General features: G+C 49.1%; 1 protein-coding gene across 2 annotated transcripts; it reads left to right on the top strand.

Moving 5' to 3' along the window:
• The first annotated feature begins 12,999 nt into the window (after positions 1-12,999).
• On the top strand, positions 13,000-18,363 carry ZNHIT3 (zinc finger HIT-type containing 3). Of its 2 annotated transcripts, XM_061561711.1 has the most exons (5): positions 13,000-13,113; positions 13,821-13,852; positions 15,331-15,411; positions 16,293-16,367; positions 17,320-18,363. In XM_061561711.1, the coding sequence occupies exons 1-5, from the start codon at positions 13,028-13,030 to the stop codon at positions 17,502-17,504; spliced, it is 459 nt and encodes a 152-aa protein (XP_061417695.1). In that variant the 5' UTR covers positions 13,000-13,027; the 3' UTR covers positions 17,505-18,363. The 2 variants fall into 2 exon arrangements, with proteins under 2 accessions (XP_061417695.1, XP_061417696.1); XM_061561712.1 differs by lacking the exon at positions 16,293-16,367.
• The last annotated feature ends 3,353 nt before the right edge of the window (positions 18,364-21,716 follow it).

The following is a 21,716-nucleotide window of genomic DNA, read 5'->3' as shown; positions in this document are numbered from 1 at the left end:
CTTGACATTTCTTCCCTTGGTACACAATCTGCTTGCAAAAAATGCATTGACTCAAAATCCTTATTTACCATTGAGAAACTTGTTTTTACAGATGTCAGTCGAGGTGGGTCAAAAGGTTACAACAAACTACAAAAATACAATAGGAGTGCAAAGTATCGGAAAGGTTAGCATGAAAATAAATCCACAAAATGAACGTTTTATTTTACCAGCTAAAGCCGACTCACCTATTTTTCAGAAGCGACCTGGCCACAAATAGCTCAACTAAGTGGCTTATGTGGAAATGTACAGCACCAAATACTGTACTCTAAACCAGGGATGTCACTCAATCGGATAGCGGGCCAGTTCTTTCCCGGGGGCACAGTTGGGCTTTGAAAATGAAAAACATAACACGGCATGAATTGGCTGGCTGTATAAAAGGGTAGTTAAATTCAGTTCAACCCATGTAATGTCAAAAAACATTGAATACAATGATTTGTATTGCTCTTCAGTTCTGCGGCTGCTTGCGTCCTGATGCTTCACACCTCTGGACGAATGCATCGAAGTATGGAACAAGTGACTGGGCTCTTGCTACCTTTATTTGCTGTGCGCAGATCTTGGCTTTCCATTAACCTCCACAAAGAAATGTGAATTCCTCCACTTGGACAACTCTACACTTTATTGACCTGCCTTTGATAACAATTGGGCTATTCGACATATCACAGTTCAAAAACATTTATTATCCCATATTCTAATTTTGAATTGAAATGGATTTTGCTGCTGGAGTGATTGAAGGATAATCGTATCAGTAGAGCTTACGTGTATAGGTAGCGAGATACGAAGATCCGATTTGGGAACCATCTGCACTTACGAACGAACCGCTCTAAGATATATATTTTTTTAACCACCTGACTTGAGAATGTCCTGTCGTACTCTTGAACCCAACCGTGCAACTATTTTGGTTGGCGGAGCGATCCTCCGCGAGATGTAATGAGTCTCAGCATCCCGCATAATACACAATTACATAATATACAATTACATAATACACAATTACATAATATACAATGACAGTAAATTGTTTGATTCGAGGTAAGTTAAAATATTACTTTTTCCACGTGACACTTTTTTTCTAAAGTATATTACTGTGTTACATGTAACTGCAATATTTCTTATTTATGAGTTTGAAAATTATTCCCTTTCTTCAACTATATGATCATGGGACCTCCCTTGCCAATATCAAAATATAATAATAGGTTTTACCCTTTGGCAATAAAAGTTGTGTTAAGAAGTTAAAATAACCAACAGAAACCTTTTGCAAGGAATCATGTCTGCATGAACCACATACTTGTGGTGAACATGCAAACAAAAACATGCTTTGGTAGTATTTGATGCATTGTCTTTGAAACTGATTGGTCCACACCAGAGACAGCTTTCTTCAGAGCCAAATCTCAAACGGTGTTAGACCAGAGGACGCCAAAAGTTGAACAGCACAAAGACTCCATATCAGGACACTGAGAGCTCGGGGTGAGCAGCTACATCTAGAAATCAACATACGAACACATCGACTTAACGGTTCTCAGGAACGTATCGCGTTCGCAAGTCGAGGACTGTAGAAGTAGCGTGAGGAACTTCCTCGGATTTCTATGGACACGGGTGGTTGAGGGCGGGCGGCGGGGGAGGGTACTACGTCCGCGGATGTCTATCGCCCATATAAAGTGGTCGTGGAGAGGACGCGGGGGTCTGCAGACATTACAGTGGGTGAGCCGGCTGGGGAAGGGTGGATGTCCATGTGAAGGCATCGAGAGATGGTTTAGAATGCGCGGTAAAATATACGATTTACAGTCCTTTTTAGCGGAAGGCTGCGCCAAATCCGTTTCAATTTACGATTTAAATTCAGGTTGAATTTAGGTAGAAGCTTAAAATAAAAAAAGAATAAAAACAATAAGTAAGTCAACTTTTAAACACGTGGTGGGCCAGGGGAAGGGGCTTGGGGGGCCGGGTATTTAACATCTCTGCTCTAAACGCGTGATGTTGATTCTAAATGTGGAGGGAAAATCCGGAGGACCCGGAGAAGACCCCACACGACCATGGAGAGAGCGAGACACGCAAACTCCAAATATACAGGCGTCAGAGTCGGGATCAACATGAACACTCCTGAGATTGTAAATCTTTATCCCTAATTTCAGCACTTTTGGGAAACTTAACTCGACCAGCAGTCTCTTAATGTGGAGAGTTCGTTTATGAGATGGTGCTACTGTCGATAGCTCTCATCTCTCTTACCGAATTAAAAAAAACTTACAAATGCATCTCAGTGGACTGGTAATTCTAGAGTTACACCATTTAATTGGTGTTATCCATTGTAACACAATTACGCTGCTTGACACAACAATCTGGCTTAAAGAGGTTGTGCTTAAAGCCTCTTTAACTGAACAAATATAACCACCACGAAACAAAGCACAGATTCGGTCCACGTTAGAATCTCGTCATATCTGGGGAGGACCACCCAAGTTCCCTACCTCACCGGATGTAATTCAACGTAAGTGGCAGTCAGGGTGATCGATGATTCAGCACTTGCTCATCGACGGTCAGCCTCCTCGTCTATAGCTGCTAGGCTACTAATCCCGTGACCTTCACTCATCGATTTCCCTCCCCACCATGTTGAGGATTCGCCCCACCAGCAAACACTTCTCTCTCTACTTCTTCCCTCCCTCACACTGCTCCACTTTGGAATTTGTTGGCGCTTTCTATTTCCCCAAGCTCGTATAATCTTGCTCATTTGAAGGAACGCTTTAACTCGTCTAGTGCAACTGGGAGCTTTGATGTATTTGCTGGTCGCTTGGCGTTTTGAGCTCAGCGACTTTCTGGAGTCCTCGTTCACGTGATTTCATTGTACAGGTCGTGCTCTCATTGTACAGGTCGTGCTCTCATTGTACAGGTCGTGCTCTCATTGTACAGGTCGTGCTTCATTGTACAGGTCGTGCTTTCATTGTACAGGTCGTGCTCTCATTGTACAGGTCGTGCTCTCATTGTACAGGTCGTGCTCTCTATCCCTCTGGGGGCCGCCGAGCTCCGGGTAATTCCAAGCATGAAACTCTCCAAACCTTTTCATTAATGTCCACGTTTCTCATCCAAGAGCAGGCACATTTATTCGTATTAATTCATTAATAAGTATTATTGCCCCCCCCCCCTCCTGATTTGTTTAACGTGTGAGCGTAAGCTTCATCTCCACAGGACAACAATCACTACATTTCATCTTGATAAGAGCAGCGCCAAGCAAACTCTCATTCACCTGCGGCAACACTTGCGCTGCAGGACGCCAATCCAACCCATCGCTGGACTGGACGCTTCTTACTCTTAGGTTTATTTCGGTAAAGTCACGTAGGTAAAAAATAATAAAAATAAAATAATAATTGAAAATAAATCAATTAAATCACGACGTTTCGGAGGCAACACAAAATAACGGTAGCGAGAGTTATTTGATAAATAACTCGCTACAGTTATTTTGCTGTGCCTTTTTTACACCTGATGGAGGAAGCTTGTGTTGCCTCCTAAATGTCGTGATTGAATTGATTTATTTTCATTTATTATTATTTTATTTTTATTATTTTTTTACCGACGTAACTTTACCGAAAACACATAAGAGTATGAATCCTTGCAGTCACGAAAGCTTCAAATCTAGAATGGACGTTTCTTCTTTCTTACTGCTGCTGATGTAGATCCACAGCCACAACTACAATCTCTCATGCAGGTGGTTATCAAGCCAGATAACAGCGTCAGGAGCAGCGGAGTGGATCATCGCTGTGATGCCTCCTTCGTATTTGCGGATCGGGAATTGCGTGGTTATCTATATATATAAATATAAAATCGCAAATCTGTCTGTCTGTCTGTGTGTGTGTGTGTCTGTCTGTCTGTGTGTCGCCGGACCATACGCAGTTTCATTGGACGAAATGTGAGGGATTTGCGAGACACGATTGGTCCATTTGGTTTTCCACGGCGGTTGCCCCTGGCAACGGGTAGCGACGCATTCGCTGCGGGGTGGACGCCATTTTTAATTCCCGTTAAAAATATGCGCACGCATTAACACGCGACTCTGAGGTAAATTCATCAAAGTTTCACGTCCTCTTCACTCCCCCCCCCCCACCCCAATGTGTGCAATTACTATTATAGGGTCGGTAGATAATAAAATTATAGCGATTAGACAGTATTATTGATGCGCGGGGGTGGGGGGGGGGGGTAACGGCCCCAGTACCCAGCCTCAGCCGGGTGGGCAATTTAGGCGAGGCCGGAGGCTCTGCACGGTACTAGGCCTCGACACCCCACCACACTATAGGCCGTACATATTACTGCACAGCGGCCGAGGAGATCGTGGCTGGGGGGGGGGGGGGGGTTATTAAGAAATATATTTTTCACCCGGGCAATGCTGGGTACTTCTGCTAGTATGTTATACAATCTGTCCTGGATGACCACAGTCACACACTGCTGGAGAGAGTTTTTAATTTTCCATTTGTGCATCAGGTATCCGCATCTAATGATATGGTTTCATGAACTATTAAGTTCATTAATGTTTGTTCTTTCTAATAAAAAATAACAGAATCTTTAAATTGTGCGGCATCCAATAGGTATGTCTTTAAATATCAGTTTAATCAAGTCAACAATTTTAGTTTTGTGGAAAAATACACGTTTTTTTGTAGTTGTTCGCGTGTCTGATAGACAAAACGGAAGAAATATATATCATGTCACGTTTATTATTATATTTATTTAAAACGTTTGCCTGGCGAAGACGAGCTTCATGAACTCGTACGAAAGAAGAAATAAAAAAAAATAAAAAATGCTTTGAGCCTTGCTGTGCCCACGTACGGCTTCGTCGCCCCCTACTGCGAAAACCTGGCAAGACCCCAAACACCGACTCTTGAAACCCTTCACGGGTTTTTCTAATTGAACACCAGAAGTTACCGTAGGAATACCAAACCTGTCAACCCTTTATCAGTGGCTACCTTATTACAGAACAGTTCAGAACGTATTGGTCACCCCGTGTCCTTACAAATCTCAGCGTTCATCCCACAAAGTCCCATCACAAAGGAGAAATACAAATGTCACGTTTTTGCTACTGTAGAGGTGTAATTGCGCATGGCTACGAATGTTGAGGTGTGATTATGCATGGCCACGGATGGCCAACAAACACAAGGGGCGGGGTTACGGCCGTACACAAGGGTGGCGCTCGCACCGACGTCCGCATGTGTATCCCCCACGGGCCCCCCCCCTCGGGGGCGAGTCCTATAAAAGGTGATGAGCTCGAGGGCTCGAGGTCGGGACTCAGCTTTAACCAGAGAAGACGGAAGACCAGCTAGTGTAGGCCCCAGAGCTCCCCTGGCTCGCTGTCCTTATAAGGGCCGACCAGGGCAAGCCGGTGGCGTGGCCCCGAGAGCCCAGACGAAGCTGGTCTGGTGACTCAGGGAGCCGGGATCCCAGCTTAACCAAGCTGGGACAGATAGCCTCCCCTAGTCCCGTAGTGGAGGAATTGGTATAGGTTAGAGGGGTTAGCTGTCGAGAATCCCTGTAGCCAAGTGACCTGTAATAACTGTGTTGGTGTAATAAATAAGTGTGCCTCCGATCCTGTCGTCAAGCCTCCATATATACTTACTACATCTGGGGTCAGAAGTAAACGTCCAACGATGGACACACGAGGGACGACACGTACCAGGGAGTCGGAGATGGAAGACGCCGCGGCCGAATCACCACCAGAGATGGCCGGGGTCGAATCGGAGCAGCCGGGGCCGAGTACGCCCGCGCCGCTACGACAGGAGGAGGGGGATGCGTCGGCCGAAGGACTCCGGCTGGCCCACTCCCGCCTGGCGGACCTGCTCTACGCCGCGGCCGCCGCGTTGGAGGAGATCACGCGGCTGGGGGCTGGAGGAGCAGCGCGGGTCGACGACGGCAGCCGGCGCGGGGCGACGTTTCCCGCCACCCCGACACGGCTCGCGGTCAAATTTCCCGCCATATCTACAGTACGAGCGGAGGGCGGGGCCGGCCCGCGTCACGTGTCTGCTGAGCGCCAAGCACAAGCCGTGACATCATCAACGCCGGCCGGCGCGTCAACATCGGAGCGACCGGCGATGCCATGTGCACGGCCCGCCCACACTGTATCATCGGCGGGGAGCGACGGAGAGCGTTCTGCGGCCACGGACGCCGCCTTACAACAGCGTCTGCCGCCTCTTAAAGAATTTGTCGGCGCTGACGGAGACTGGGGCGGCTTCAAGAGGCGGTTCATCGCTCATCAAGAGATGGCGAACTGGTCGGACGCCGAGGCCCTACGCGCGCTGCCAGCGATGCTGGACAACGACGCCCTGGCTACCCTCACCTCGGCGCCGAGGGAAAAGCGCGCCACTCTACACCTGGCGTTGCAGCTGCTGTCAGCCGTCTATGGGCCGCCTTCGGACTGCAGGCAGCTGTTCCACGATCGGAGTCGGGGCGCCAACGAGTCACCCCTGGCCTTCCGGATGGCCCTCCTGGCTCTGGCGAAGGCTGCTTTCCCAAGGATGGACGAGGAAGGAGTGGATGCCATGGTGGCTGAGAAGCTGCTGCTACTCGCTGACGAGCTGGACGTCAACGTCCTGGCTCAGGACGACGCGGAGATGTCGTCCCTGCTGGTCGCGCGCCACATCCACGGGGGCTTGCGGTCCCTGCGTCGAAAGGCGGCAAAGGGGGTGGCCAGCCATGCCATGGCGGCTACCGCCCTCCCATCGGAGGAGGTCTGCGGGGTGGAGCGGCGAGGGGAATGGAGAGCGGCGGCACCACAGGCTCGGAATGGACCGAGCCGCCAGGAGCAGCCCAGGACATCGGGGGCGCTCACACGCTGCTACAACTGTGGCCTGCAAGGCCACGTTGCGTCAGGATGCCGGGCTCCCCGTCAGCGCGGGGCGACACCTCGTCAGGACGCCACGCCGTCTCCTCCCAAGCTCCAGCAGAGAAATACGGCGAGTCGCGGCACCTCACACGTTTGGCGCACGCACACATCCGACACACACTCACGCGCTCAACCAAACAGGGCTCCAAATTCCCCGTCCGTCGCACGCGGTTGTTCTATAATGCGGCGAGCGCTCCAACCGGGTCAGTGGTCGGAGCTCGCCCATCGTGTCGTTGCTGCGTCGGCGGGATCATCGGTTGTGGTCGGTCATATTGATGGGGTAGAGGTGCGGATTTTAATTGACACAGGGGCATCGGCGACCATTATATCTGATTTGATTTATAACATCCTTCCCGTTCAAAGTCGTCCCTTGCTCCCTGTTGACGTACCATGCTATGCTGCTAACGGGGGCTCGCTGGGCATTATTGGGCAAATCCGCGCCACTATCTGCATTGGAGACATTAAATTATCCGGGCCTGTTTTGGTTTCCTCCTCACTCGCGGTTCCGTGCCTGTTGGGGACGGATTTCTTGGCCAAAATGCCCATCCGTATCCTGATTGACCAGGGGTGCATTGAGCTCCCATCGGGCCGACGCGTTACATTTTTGTCTTCCCCCACCACGGAGCGCCGGGCGTTTGCCACCGTGCAGGCGCTCGTGACAAAAACTGTGCGCGTACCTCCGGGGGCTCAGATGCTCGTCCCTCTTAGGTTGCGTCGGCCGTTTAATGAAGGGGTTGCGGATCGGGGGGTCTTGTTGGGACCATCTCGGGCCGGGGTAAATGGACCCGATTTGCTCGCGGCTCAGACCATGGTGAGAGGGGATGGGGACCCCTTCATTGCAGTCCTTAATGTGGGATCGCGAACGGCCGTGGTTCCTCAAGGGACCGTGCTTGCACACGCAACGCCGGTACCCTATGAGGAACCACTCGTGGGTCAGGTATCCACCGATCCTCCGTCGCGACCGCATTCGGACTGTGATGACGGATGGCTGGATGCGCTTTGCGCGGGTTCAGTGGACCTGTCCGACTCGCAGCGCGCGCAGCTGCGAGTTCTCTGTGAGCGAATTTGCTGACGTTTTTAGTCAACACAAATTTGATATTGGTTGTACTAAATTGCTGCGACACCATATTGACACGGGTGACAGCGCGCCAATCCGCCAAAATCCCTTTCGGTTGAGTCCCGCCGAAAAGGATCATGTCAAATCGGCTGTTGATGACATGCTAGCCGCTGATATCATTTCCCCTTCCAACAGCCCGTGGGGCGCGCCGATCGTTTTGGTGAAAAAACATGACGGCTCACTGAGATTTTGTGTCGACTTTCGGCGTCTCAACAAAATCTCTGTGGCAGATGCGTACCCGCTTCCTCGGATGGATGAGTCGCTCGACGCCTTGGCCGGTGCGCGATTCTTTTCCACCCTCGATTTGCTATCAGGATTCTGGCAGCTTCCTCTGGATGACGAATCGAAACCTAAGACTGCTTTTCGTACACCGCAAGGTCTCTTCCAATTTAACCGCTTGCCGATGGGTTTACATTCTGCGCCGGCAACTTTTCAGCGGTTAATGGAATTGGTCTTGGCAGGTTTGCAATGGGATTCGTGTTTGATTTACTTAGACGATGTCATCGTCTTTAGCAAATCCTTCGAGGAACACCTCCAGAGGTTGCGTGCTGTTTTTCTCAAAATGCGGGCTGCCAATTTGAAATTTAAACCACAGAAGTGCCATTTACTCCGCGAATCGGTGCGATATTTGGGTCACATTGTTGGGCGCTCGGGGATATCCACTGATTCCGCCAAAACGGAATGCGTCAGCTCCTGGCCGACTCCCACCTCTGTGGGAGAGGTCAGGAGTTTCATTGGGTTCGCGTCGTATTATCGGCGATTTGTGGCTGACTTCGCTACGATTGCGAAACCATTGCATGCCTTGACGTCCAAGGGAGTCAGGTTTCATTGGGGGCCGGAGGAGGAGGCTTCTTTTCGCGCCCTCCGGAATGCTTTGGTGGGGGCTCCGCCGTTGAATTACCCGGATTTTTCACAACCCTTCTTGCTCGATACAGACGCAAGTAACACGGGCATCGGGGGCGTGCTGTCCCAGCTCATTGGGGGCGTAGAGCATGTGGTGGCTTACGGTAGTCGGGTACTGTCTCCAGCCGAACAGCGGTACTGCGTTACCCGTCGGGAATTATTGGCGATTGTTTATTTCATTCAGCAGTACCGCCCGTATCTGTACGGTCGGCGGTTCACCGTCCGTACAGATCATGCGGCCCTACAATACGCCCTGCGGGTTCAACAACCATCGGGCCAGTTGTCTCGATGGTTGGAGATTCTCCAAGACTATGACTTTGTCACCACATATCGTAAGGGTCTCCGCCACACGAACGCTGACGCCCTGTCGCGATTGCCACCCACTTCGGAGTGCGCGTGCCTCTTGGGTTCGGGGCGTTGTAGGTCTCCGAACGTCACCACCGATTCGGTCCTCGTGGCCGCTGCCGATGCGCCTTCGGTTTCGGGTCCTATCGAGCAAGAAGGGAGGGATTCGTTGCTGGGGTTGTCGGTCGCGGAATGGGGTCGCCTCCAAATGGAGGACACCTCCCTCCTCGCTCTGCGCCGTCGCGCCGGGGGGGTTGGCCAGGGGGTGGAAAACGTTGACTCGTGGGGGTTGTTCCAGGGACTTTTAATGCACTGGGATGGTAAAACCCGGCGCCAGCGGCTCGTGGTGCCTGCTGCTTTAAGGGGTAAGGTGGTATGGGGCTGTTCATGAGCGGCTTCTGCACTTGGGGGTTCACAAGACCTTTGCCACGCTCCAGCTAGATTTCTTCTGGCCGGGCATGGAAAAGGACGTGGGGGATCTCCTGGGGTCATGCACGCAATGCGCGCAGAGGAAGCCACCTGCTAGGGGGTCCAACCCTCCGCTGCAGTCCATAAAAGTTTCCCGGGTTAACGAGCTCGTCGCTCTGGACATACTTGGCCCATTTCCCGCTACACCCAGGGGCAATAGGTATTTACTAACGGGGGTTGAATACTTCACGAGATGGCCTATGGCCTGGCCCCTGGCGAACCAGTCGGCAGCAGCCATCGCGGAGGCCTTTGTCCAGGGCTATGTCCTCGACAAGGGTGCTCCGGAATGGCTGCTTACTGACCAGGGTAGGAATTTTTCTGGTAAACTCCTACGTGAGGTGTGCGACCTCTTGGGTACGGAGAAGGTTCGGACCTCTCCGTATCACCCACAAACTGACGGGATGGTGGAACGGCTGCATCGGACCATCACGTCCATGCTGTCCCAGCAGGTGTCGGTATCCCAGACGGATTGGGACCTCCGCATAGCCGGTGTGTTGCAGGCCTACAGAATGGCTCCCCATGCGGCCACCGGATTTTCCCCTTTCTTTTTAATGTATGGGCGCGAAGTTAACCCCCCTGTGGCGACCCAGCTGAAGCTCTCGGCGCTCCAGGCGAAGTCTAATTTGTCCGAACACGTTAAATTTAACATCGCTCAATTGTCTGAGGCGCGGGAAGCGGCCGTGCAAAATTCTGAACTCCGCCAGAAGGCGAACGAGAGGCTTCGGTTGGGGCGGGTGCAGGTGGTCAAATGGAAACCAGGGGACAGGGCGTGGTTGCACTGTCCCCAGGTGCCGCTGGCAACCTCGTCAAAATTGGTACGGCCGTGGCGGGGGCCAGTGGAGGTCGTACAGGTCTTGCGGCCGCAATGTGTTCGCGTCAAATGGGGGAGGCGCCGGTGGTATGTGCACCCCTCAAGGTTGAAACCATTCATCGCGCCGCCCCGTGGTTCACACACACACACGCATGGCCAAACGTGTGAGGGTTCCGCCGACTCCCCGACGTCGCTGCACTCGCCTAACCCGACATCAACTGTTCCGTCCCCAGGCGCAACAGGAGTGACGGGTCCACACCCACCAACCCCTCCCGGAGGGGTCGGGGGTCACTCGGCAGCGACGCCTGACTCTCTTGCACCCGGACCGTCAACAACCGTCACTGAGCGTGCCAGGACGGGCCCTTGTGACGGGCCCGCCGCGAGAACGCGCGCCAAAACGCGCAGACTATTGTGAGGTCGGCCGTTGGGGGGCTTTGCGGACAATGGGAGGGGTGGCGTCCGGAGTGTGTGTATATATGTTGGTTTTGGGGTATTTATTCGGGGGGGGTGCGTCGGGTTATTTTTTTTTCTCTCTCTTCCTGTTGTTGTTCTTGTTAAGGTTCTCTTGTTCTTGTTAAAAATTACGCGAGGCACACACACGGGGTTTTCGTGAGGGATGCACCTTTATTCTGATTTTTTTTGCAGCCAGGGACGGCTGCGAGCTGTACAGGGGGGGGTGATGTAGAGGTGTAATTGCGCATGGCTACGAATGTTGAGGTGTGATTATGCATGGCCACGGATGGCCAACAAACACAAGGGGCGGGGTTACGGCCGTACACAAGGGTGGCGCTCGCACCGACGTCCGCATGTGTATCCCCCACGGGCCCCCCCCCCTCGGGGGCGAGTCCTATAAAAGGTGATGAGCTCGAGGGCTCGAGGTCGGGACTCAGCTTTAACCAGAGAAGACGGAAGACCAGCTAGTGTAGGCCCCAGAGCTCCCCTGGCTCGCTGTCCTTATAAGGGCCGACCAGGGCAAGCCGGTGGCGTGGCCCCGAGAGCCCAGACGAAGCTGGTCTGGTGACTCAGGGAGCCGGGATCCCAGCTTAACCAAGCTGGGACAGATAGCCTCCCCTAGTCCCGTAGTGGTGGAATTGGTATAGGTTAGAGGGGTTAGCTGTCGAGAATCCCTGTAGCCAAGTGACCTGTAATAATTGTGTTGGTGTAATAAATAAGTGTGCCTCCGATCCTGTCGTCAAGCCTCCATATATACTTACTACACTACTATTGAAACGGCTGTATGCAGTATGGACCTACAAACTATTTCCCTGTACAAGAATACGGGGTAAACCATGTATGGTCCATAATACAGTTTTTTTTGGGTTACATTGCGTAATCAACCAGGTAGGGTGTTGACTGTTATGTTAGCCGACTCTTTGTGTTGTATTGCATTATATTTCTAAGTTTACTAGGTTGGTTTTGACTTAAAGCTTTCGTGACTGCAGGGATTCATATTATTGGTTCTTTCGGTAAAGTCACGTAGAAGGGAAATTATAAAAATATAAAACAATAAAATTCTCACAACGTTTCGACTGCAACACAAGCAATCATCATCAGGTGTGAAATCCACATCAAGAAATAGTTTTTTTCAAATTTTGTAGAGCGTATTTAATGTGGCGCTGCACTCTGATGTTGTAGGAGAAAACATTTATTAAAAAGTCTTTGAGTTGTGCGCCTTTTGGCGTCATCTGGTCCAACCCATGTGAGACTAGGCTCTAAGGAAAGCTTTCTCGGGTGTGGACCAATCAACTTCAAGGACAGTGCATACATTATCAGAGTTATGTTTTTTGTTTGCATTTCGACTGCAGGTATTGTGGTCTATGTAAACATGACTCCTTGTAAAAAAAAGGTGTCAGTTTTGTTGCCAGATAGAAGGGTAAAAAAAAAACAATTATCATAAGTAGAGCGTGTTGTCTATATTTATTTAAAGTTGCGCATTTTGATGTGACGTCATATTTCTCCCCCCCCCCCCCTCGTCACACATCGTCACAAATGTCTGACCCCCCCCCCCCTAGGTGCGTGACGTCATTTATGGACGGCCCCTTATAGATATTCTATGGGTCTTTCGGTAAAGCCACGTAGATAGAAAAATAATAAAAGAATGTGCCTTCCTGTAGTCACGAAAGCTTTAAGTCAAGATTTGTGTTATATTGGTCGCGAAAGCCTCCGTGTTAAACTAACCCGCATGTGTTGACAGGTATGGAATACAATGTTTAAACAAAACATATGCCCGTGTTTCTGATGCATATATTATATCGTGCATATAAACGCGGGAAACATAAATTATATGTTGCTAATCGTAATAATTATATTTGTAAAATAAACAGCGGGAGCGTCCTCGGCCCGTCACGTGACGCGGGACGTCCTCCCCCTACCCAAGATGGCCGCGCGGACTACAGCGCGAGGCCGCGTTTTCCTCGCGCGCGATTGGTCGCGCTTCGGTCACGTGACATAGACGCTCGACTGCGATTGGCTGCTGCTGTTGGGTGGCGGCGAGGAACGAGCGATGGAAGCGACGAAGAGGGCGGCGTTGTGCGCCGTGTGCGCGCTCTCTCCTCGCAAGTACAAGTGTCCCGCGTGCGAAAGCCCATAGTACGTGCGCTACACCGTCGCACTACGTGCCACGTGTATTCAATGTTTAATAATAATAACCACACGGTGACGAAACACAGCGCGCCCTGCCGATACACCGTAGCACGTGTTGTGCAGTTGTCGTCCCAGATGTCTTGTGACCCCTCCTATACCCCTATTTCATTCTCTAAAACTTAATGTTTTTGGATACCAGTGGAGGTGCGACAACAGAAATTAATACGCAAAGGGAAAACAATGTTCAGGGTCAATTAATTGGGGGGGGTCGTGTCACAAGATATTTGGACCACACTGTACGTGGCCCGGGTAGTTACTGTACGTGAGTGGGGATTGGTGGCGCGGTGGTTAGCGCTGAACTGCGCTGCGAAACCCGGCAACCCGAGTTCGGTTCCCAGTGGCAACTATTTGTCGCTCGCTGGGTCTCCCACTTGGTCGACTTAGTATTAAACGAGTGTGCCTGGTACGGTGCGTAAACAGCATTGTGGATACCAATGCGGCCTTGCGTGGAGTTATGGCAACACCATCGTTACCGTTGTCGGTGTGCCGTGCCGGCCTTCATAGATAGGTGCTCGCCAACAGCACTTTCATCATCATCAGCAGCAGCCTGTTAAAGGCTATAGGGCGGGTGCGTGGACCTAGCCTGGCACAAGCACCGTGTTGACGTGGCGAATAGCTGTATGAGCTTTCAACTTGAACCTCTCTGTCCGCAGCTGTTCGGTGGAGTGCTATAAAGTTCACAAAGGTAACACAACGCACACCGCCGTTCGACTGCAGTGCAAGCACGTGCTCACCACGGTCCATGCGCACAGGCGATAAGAAAATGGGGGAAATTAAAGACAGCCCACAGTGCTATTTGGGCCATGGAACCCCAATTATATGGGTCATATAGTAAACCCGTAGCGACACACAGAGGTAGAAACACCCATTAGATATGCATTTAAAACAAGCCACAGCAGTACGTGCAGGCTGGACTCGGGTCAAGCCAAAATTCGGAATGTCGGAAAAGCTACCCAAAAGTATAGCAGCCAATTCAATTAAACCAAAAATCTCCAGCCTGAATATTGTTCGCAACGCAGCACTGAAACCCATCCCATCGGAGTTTGGTTACCAGCCATGCCTAACATGGGCCTCCCCTTCATCCCACACTGACCAGCGTGGTGGTAAAGTATGGTCATTCAAAACCAACAACTGCCACATCATGTGGAGGTCATCATCCAGCAGTGGATAGACAATATTAATTATTTGTGAATATTAATTATTTAGTTCTGTGGTTTTAAATATACATGCAGTTAAAATTACTTTTCATTTTCTTGGTGTGTTTACACGTGCAACATTGCCACCTACTGGGAAACCTGACAGTCTTGAGACCCTGTGATGCTTAACTGTAAACAAGCGTGAGTAATAATTATAACAGACATGTTAGCTGGTAGCTGTTTAACAAACAAGATGCATTGCCAGCTGTGGATCACACAAAAAAACAAATTAAATTACTACATTAATGATTTGCCACTGTGTAAATGTGGCAGCAGCAGAGGTGTGCGCGACTGTTTTGACAAACGTCCCCTGCTGTATAAGAATAGGTTTTACCCTTTCTGTCAAAACAGGTGTTAAGGTATTCTTTGGGTCTTTCGGTAAAGTCACGTAGATCGTTTTTTGTTATTTTCTTTCAACCTATCTACATTACTTTACCGAAAGACCCAAAGAATATGAATTCCTGTAGTCACGAAAGCTTTAAATGAAGGTGTTAAGATGTTAAAACAGCAAACAGAAACCTTTGGAAAGAATCATGTCTGCATTAACCACACATACCTGTGGTGAACATGCAAACAAAAGAATGTTCTGGTAATATATTGCCAGAAAGGGTAAAGCCAATTCTTATATTTTGATACCGGCAAGATCCCATGATGTAGATGCTCACCCCAAGCTATAATGCCCCTGCATTGTCTTTGTGCTGGTCGCCTTTTGGCGTTCTCTGGTTTAACACTGTTGTCTCTGGTGTGGACCAATCAGTTTCAAAGACAATGCATATAATACTATAGCATGATTTTGTTTGCATGTTCACCACAAGTGTGGTTAATGCAGACATGATTCCTTGCAAAAGGTTTCTGTTTGGTGTTTTAACATCTTAACACCTGTTTTATTGCCAGAAAGGGTATAAACAATTATTATATTTTGATACTGGCAAGAAAGGTCCCATCATGTTCCCTGCTGTCTCGTTAGGGAGCAGCAACTGCATTCCAAAGCCCAACACCGCTGCCGCCACTTCCACTGGGAGCCCTCTTGACAGAAGGCACGACAAGGGTGTGTGGTATACAACAACAACACGCACACCCACAGACACACCTGATTTATGCATTCACCATTTGAATGATCGCAACATGTTTGTCTTGGACCACATCACCCAGAATGCACCTGACCGTGTCACATCTCGGAAACTAAGCGGTATTGAGCCTACATCAGTGGTTGGCCACCTGTGTGCCGTGGAGCCCCTCCTCGTGGTGGCCTGGTCTAAGTGTGTCTAGGGTGGTGCGTGGGGTCATGATTAGTGCACAAGCACGATGTCAAGCTTGTGGCCTGCTGAGGAGAAAGAGGGCTGCTCATGTGGCCCCACTAGTTTAGGTTGCCCATCAGTGACCTAGAGAGTGCTTGGATGGACAACCACCTTGCATAAAACACGAAACAGGAATTGTAGGCTCTCGACAGAGAGCAGTGCAGCAAACATCAATCGTGCTTTTCTATGCTACAATAACTTTGCTCTGCGTTTTCACCAACCTACAGTGACAAGCGTGGTGAAGCATGGTCAAATAACCCCCACAAGCTGCTCTTTCCACCAACTGTTCCCAATATCCTGGAGCTCTTATGTAAATTCCCCCTTGACTCCCGATCTGTCTTGGCACATGTCGTTCGCGATCAGTTATCACACACTAAATGAAGGATGTTTTAACGTGCGATTTCTACCCTTATTTTAGCAGCACGCCTATTTTAAGTGCTCATCTGTGAGGCCCCAACTTGAGTCAAACTGCGGTCTTGTGCAGGGTTCAGGCGGTTGCTTTGGAAAGCATGAAGTTATAAACCATCCGCGATTCACGCTGGCTCGAAAACAACCTTGCTTGTCTTGTTTTGTTGATTTGACATTGCGTCATAGCTGATCACGTTTGACATTGTTGCTATTTTGCCAGCAGCAGTGGACAACAATACTTATGATTATGCAGATGAAGATTCTGACCAAGTGCCCCCAACCAGATTGTGTCTACTCGGTGAGTCGTTGGTGCATCAGCTGAAACTGCCGGTTCCACCTATGACCCCATTGAAAATGACCGTGTCTTTTACTGACATACAGTTAATCATCGATTATTCGCCTTCCAACATTATCTGGTGGTCTCAGGCCGATCCGGCAAAACCACTCCACAAGCTGTACCAGTCCAGCGATCAACACCATGTGCGTGGCAAAAAAAGTAGCTATGTTTGATTTTACTGTGAAATACCATAGTATATTATACACTACATACAACTTAAACAATGAAAATACTGCACATATATACATTTTTTATGACAAATAACTACAATAATAAAAACAATATACAGTGCGATCTGGTGCAATGTAATTCGGCGTTTGTATCAGTCCGGCGATCATCAAACACAAACAAGAGCGTAGCACCTCAGCCCATGCAAAGTATTCGAGATTGAAGTGGTAAGTACGTTACAGAAAATTCAGCACCTTTTTACAGTAGGGTATTTTTTTTGTCTTATTAGTATGTTTATGCCAATTTCATATCGCAAACAAATTTAAAACACGAAAAAAACCTATACACAGCGCTTAAAAACATGTAATGCAAGGATGTGCAAAAATATATTTTGAATAATGATGTGATTATCCAGAGTTTTAGAAAATTTGGCACCCCCTTCTTCCCGAAGCCGTCGGATAATCAATAATCTACTGTAGTAATACTCAACAGTGTCAGTCCGCTACTGGACAAAAGCCTCCCTGTGTTTGACCAGTTTTGGGGATTATTTGGCCATCCTTCACCACACTGGGCAGTTGAGGTTGGTAAAAGTGATGCGAGATCTAGCAGGGACGTCACTCGTCACTGACGTTAGCCACAACTCGCCGAGATCTCTGTGCGGCGGTACGTTGGCCGGGCAGAGCGGTGCATGGGGACAACGACGACGTCACCGGTCGGCATTGCGTGAAACTTGCGTGCGCTGCAGACGAGAGCGCCGCCCTGAGGGCGCTGCTGGACAACCCCCACCTGCGCTCGCTTCTGACGGAGGTCGACGGTGCGCAGGACAAGGCGACGGCGATGCGCCTCGCCATGCAGGAGCCGCTCTTCGTCGAGTTCGCCGACCGGTGCCTGAGTGTCGTGGCGCCCGCGGAGGGCGAGCGGGAGGACTAGCGCCGCCGGCGTTTCCGGACGTCGCAACGCACTCCGGCAAAGAAGAGATATCGCCACCAGCTGTAGTCTTTCAACTGCTGGATGAAGACATGCCAAAAGTGGTCGCCATCTCGAGACGATTTTATCGTTCTCATCTCTGCGGTGGTAAAACAATCCCCGCTAACAACCTGCACTCAGCAGTGGGTGAATACAAAGGGCTGTACGCATACTATGTAGCATAACGCTGTCCATAAAATACTGTGATGGTGTTTATTCAGAGACGGAAGTTAATGCTTTTGAGGCAGTGTGTTATTGCAACATCTGCCACTAAATGTTGTGTGTGCCAGTTCAGATGTTTTTTTTAATCTAAAACGTTATGACGAGTAATAATTTCAACTTGTAACGTGCCGCAGAATGGAAGGCCAGCCACACGCTGAGCCGGCACCAACAGTTGTCCAAGCTCAGCAGTCGACAGATTCAGGCGTTATCGGCCATTTAATTAGTGCTAAGATATGGGAGGAAACCGGAGCACCTCGAGAAAACCAAAATATGCGAGAGGGAAATTTTCTCCTGTACAGACCGAACAGGTGGAGTCCACATTTTGTCTGTACCGCCTTCTGGAAAGCCAAGGTATAACTACTCGACACTTACAGAAAAGGAGTTTAGCTGCATTTGTACGGTGATCCATCAACCGGCATTGCCTCCATAGTGCTGGATTGCAGGCAGCCACGTGCAGTATTGCCACCACGGCTTGGCTATACTGCACATATAGGGAGCACGTGTTTATTTCTCAGCAAGTGATTGGTTATTTGAGTGCAGTAGCCACATTGTGGCATTTATTTCGTAAGATGTAGCCTAAAATAAAAATGTATTTTTCTTACGTGTGCGGTTTTGCTTTAGTAATGTTGCTGTTGTACATCTGGTTATTATTTTAGTTTTATAAACGACAGTACTGTCACTAGGGTTGGTGTCACCCAGTGCGGTAACTCATGGTGTCACCCCTCATGGACCACCGCCCGTACCAGACCATACAGAATCCTTAGTAATGTGTTTTGTACTAATGTTACTGGTAAATCGTAATTCCCGTATATCACTGAATGTAATGGCAATAGTAGTGACATAAACAACTAGCAACATTTAAATTACACCTTTAAATTACAATATTTCATTTAATTACTACTTCATTCTCAAAAAAGTTATTGATATAAATTCACAAATACTAATTACCACAATATTGCAGCTTAAACACCAGAAAATTTGACAAAACCAGCGACTAAAAACACGAGCAGCAACAGCTGCTTGAAGCACGTGCAGATGAAACCACGTGATTCGAAGCATCATTGTAATTGGGTAATAATGACGGCTCTGACCGGGGCGCATTCGAAGGTTCGAAAAGTAAATTCGCACAGGGATTTAGCCTTGTAGGTATATTGATACAGTACATGTAAGCTGGGCTTACGAAACATGTTCTTGTTATAACTACAGGGATATTTTTTTTTATAAAAAAAAATACATTTCTTCTGAAACACTGCACAAGTTGTATAGACTAATTTTGGTGTCACCCCCTCTGATGGTGTCACCCGGGGCGGTCCGCACCCCCCGAGTGACGCCACTGATAAACGAATAATTTTAACAAAAAATGGAAAGTTTCCTGTTCAAATAGAAAGCACTCATCCTGTTAGCCGCCTTGAGCCAACCGATTACGAAAATCAATATTTCAAATTACTTTTTTAAAAACATGCTTTAATGAACATGCTTTAATTACATTCAGTACCGTACGAGTAATGGCAGAACTCCAGGAAGTGGCCCCGAGGCTTGCCACAACGTAAGCGTGGTGATTTACAACCAACGTCAGTTGAGCGTGGACAATTAGACCCGAGCCGAAACATAACATGTAAAAAAATTGTTTAAAAATATATTTTTTATGATACAATATAGTATTGTCATCCGTATGACATAAGTATACCAAGTTTGCAGTCGATAACACATTGGGAAGTGGGTTAAAAATTAGTTACAAGATTTGAGGATGCGACAACAGAGTTAAATAAAAGCGTGTAATAAAAAAAAATGTGCATCAATTTTATCGACCCTGCAGAAATTATTGGCTGAGTTAACCCTCAGCCGAGTAGTTGTAACTCGCAACCTTCTAATTGACTTGGGTGTTCAAATTGGCCTCAGTTGTAAAAATACCATTCTGCTCTGTAACCTTGAAAACTTTGACAAAACGAGTCTGTAAATCAATGAACTCTCACCTGCGTAAGGAACCAGCATAAACAACTATACGACTCTTGGACGTACCGCATTTTCTGCTATAAAGGTTTATTTTACTTGTCGGCGCAGTATTGGCAGGGCCGTCCATACGTTGGCTGCGGAACCCGGGGTAAATCCCACAACACGTGCCCCCCCCCGCCCCCGATGCCTTCAAACTAAACTGGAAGTCTTGCATCTGACACCGTGAGGTCGAATCGCCGTTCCTTCGGGACGGCTCTGAGCCCTCTTGGTGAACGTAGCACAACCACACGGCACCAAGTCGTAAGGAGGGTTAGGGGCCGTCCATAAATGACGTCACGCACCTGAAATGTGACGTCACATCAAAATGCGCAACTTTAAATAAATGTAGGCAACACGTTCCACTTAATTAAAGAGACTTTGATAAATGAATAGTTTAAAGCGATTTGAAGCATGTTTTATTTTTTGGGGGGGGGGGGCAGAGCTTTGTGACGTCATATTTGAGGGGGGTCTGACTTTTTGTGACGAGGGGGGGGGGGGGTCAAAAATCGTCCAAAATAGCGTGACGTCATTTATGGACGGCCCCTTAGCTTGTTCAAGTAACCAGAGACTGTATATCTCTACGTAATGCTGCAGACCAGTTCTACTCGACGACGTCTTCATCTCCGGTTTGGCCACATGACCTGTCGCCCAAACAACTCGTGATTGCCACCCCCCTCCCCGCTAGCTCAGGTGACCGTGACTCATGTGAAGAAACACTAGCGGCGAAAGCATTCACTCAACGTTTAAAAAGCAAACTGTGCCTGTTTTAACCTGATAAAAAAATAGCCAGTATCTGCCCAAAGATTGCAGCTTTAGCACTCGGGGTGAAGTGTTGTTAGCGAGCACCTATTCAAAACTATAACTTTTATTTATATTACCAGCTAAGGCCCACTGAACTATATAGCTCTTTTCAGAAGTAATCTGGCCACGAATGATAGCTCAACGAAGCATCTTACGTGGACATGTATCGACGAATGAATGGGTAGGTAAGAGTGGTGGCAGCGCCACACAGATGTTTCGTAACGTCCTTCATGCAAATCGTCGCTCGCGTAGCGGCCATGTGACCAGGCGGGGCGAGCCAGTACCAGCAATGGGCCAAGGGGCCGTCCATAAATGACGTCACGCGATTTTGGACGATTTTTGACCCCCCCCCCCATCGTCACACGGCGTCACAAAAAGTCAGACCCCCTCTCAAATATGACGTCACAAAGCTTTGCCCCCCCCCCAAAAAAAATAAAACATGCTTCAAATCGCTTTAAACTATTGTCATTGTAGTGCGTATTTAATGTGGCGCTGTACTCTGATGTTGTAGGAGAAACATTTATTAAAAAGTCTATTTAATTAATTAGAACGTGTTGTCAATATTTATTTAAAGTTGCGCATTTTGATGTGACGTCACATTTCTCCCCCCCCCCCCCCGTCACACAGCGTCACAAATGTCTGACCCCCCCCCCCCTAGATGCGTGACGTCATTTATGGACGACCCCTATGGGAAGGAGGGGAATTGCTTGTATTGTGGATTATACATTGGTTAAGAATACAACCCGGATGCATTCCGTTAGTGCCTGAAACTACGAACCTAAACACCTGGTGACCTGAAGTTTAATTCCCGGCCACGTGTGTCAATGGTGGTGGCGTGGCCACGTGTGTCAATGGTGGTGGCGTGGCCACGTGTGTCAATGGTGGTGGCGTGGCCACGTGTGTCAATGGTGGTGGCGTGGCCACGTGTGTCAATGGTGGTGGCGTGGCCACGTGTGTCAATGGTGGTGGCGTGACCACGTGTGTCAATGGTGGTGGCGTGGTCACGTGTGTCAATGGTGGTGGCGTGGCCACGTGTGTCAATGGTGGTGGCGTGGCCACGTGTGTCAATGGTGGTGGCGTGGCCACGTGTGTCAATGGTGGTGGCGTGGCCACGTGTGTCAATGGTGGTGGCGTGGCCACGTGTGTCAATGGTGGTGGCGT

The sequence above is a fragment of the Lethenteron reissneri genome, chromosome 28, assembly GCF_015708825.2.
Source record: "Lethenteron reissneri isolate LAM-NWPU_2019-01 chromosome 28, ASM1570882v1, whole genome shotgun sequence".
In the NCBI taxonomy this organism is placed as follows: domain Eukaryota; kingdom Metazoa; phylum Chordata; class Hyperoartia; order Petromyzontiformes; family Petromyzontidae; genus Lethenteron; species Lethenteron reissneri.
The sequence above is the reverse complement of the archived record's forward strand: the minus strand, read 5'-3'. Positions and strand labels throughout refer to the sequence as shown.

Excerpts from the sequence above, each read along its gene's own strand:
- ZNHIT3 (XM_061561711.1), top strand. The coding sequence starts at position 13,028 with ATGGAAGCGACGAAGAGGGCGGCGTTGTGCGCCGTGTGCGCGCTCTCT. Across the intron at positions 13,114-13,820 it reads CCCGCGTGCGAAAGCCCATA|CTGTTCGGTGGAGTGCTATA; the intron begins GTACGTGCGCTA and ends CTCTGTCCGCAG. Across the intron at positions 13,853-15,330 it reads GTGCTATAAAGTTCACAAAG|GGAGCAGCAACTGCATTCCA; the intron begins GTAACACAACGC and ends CTGTCTCGTTAG.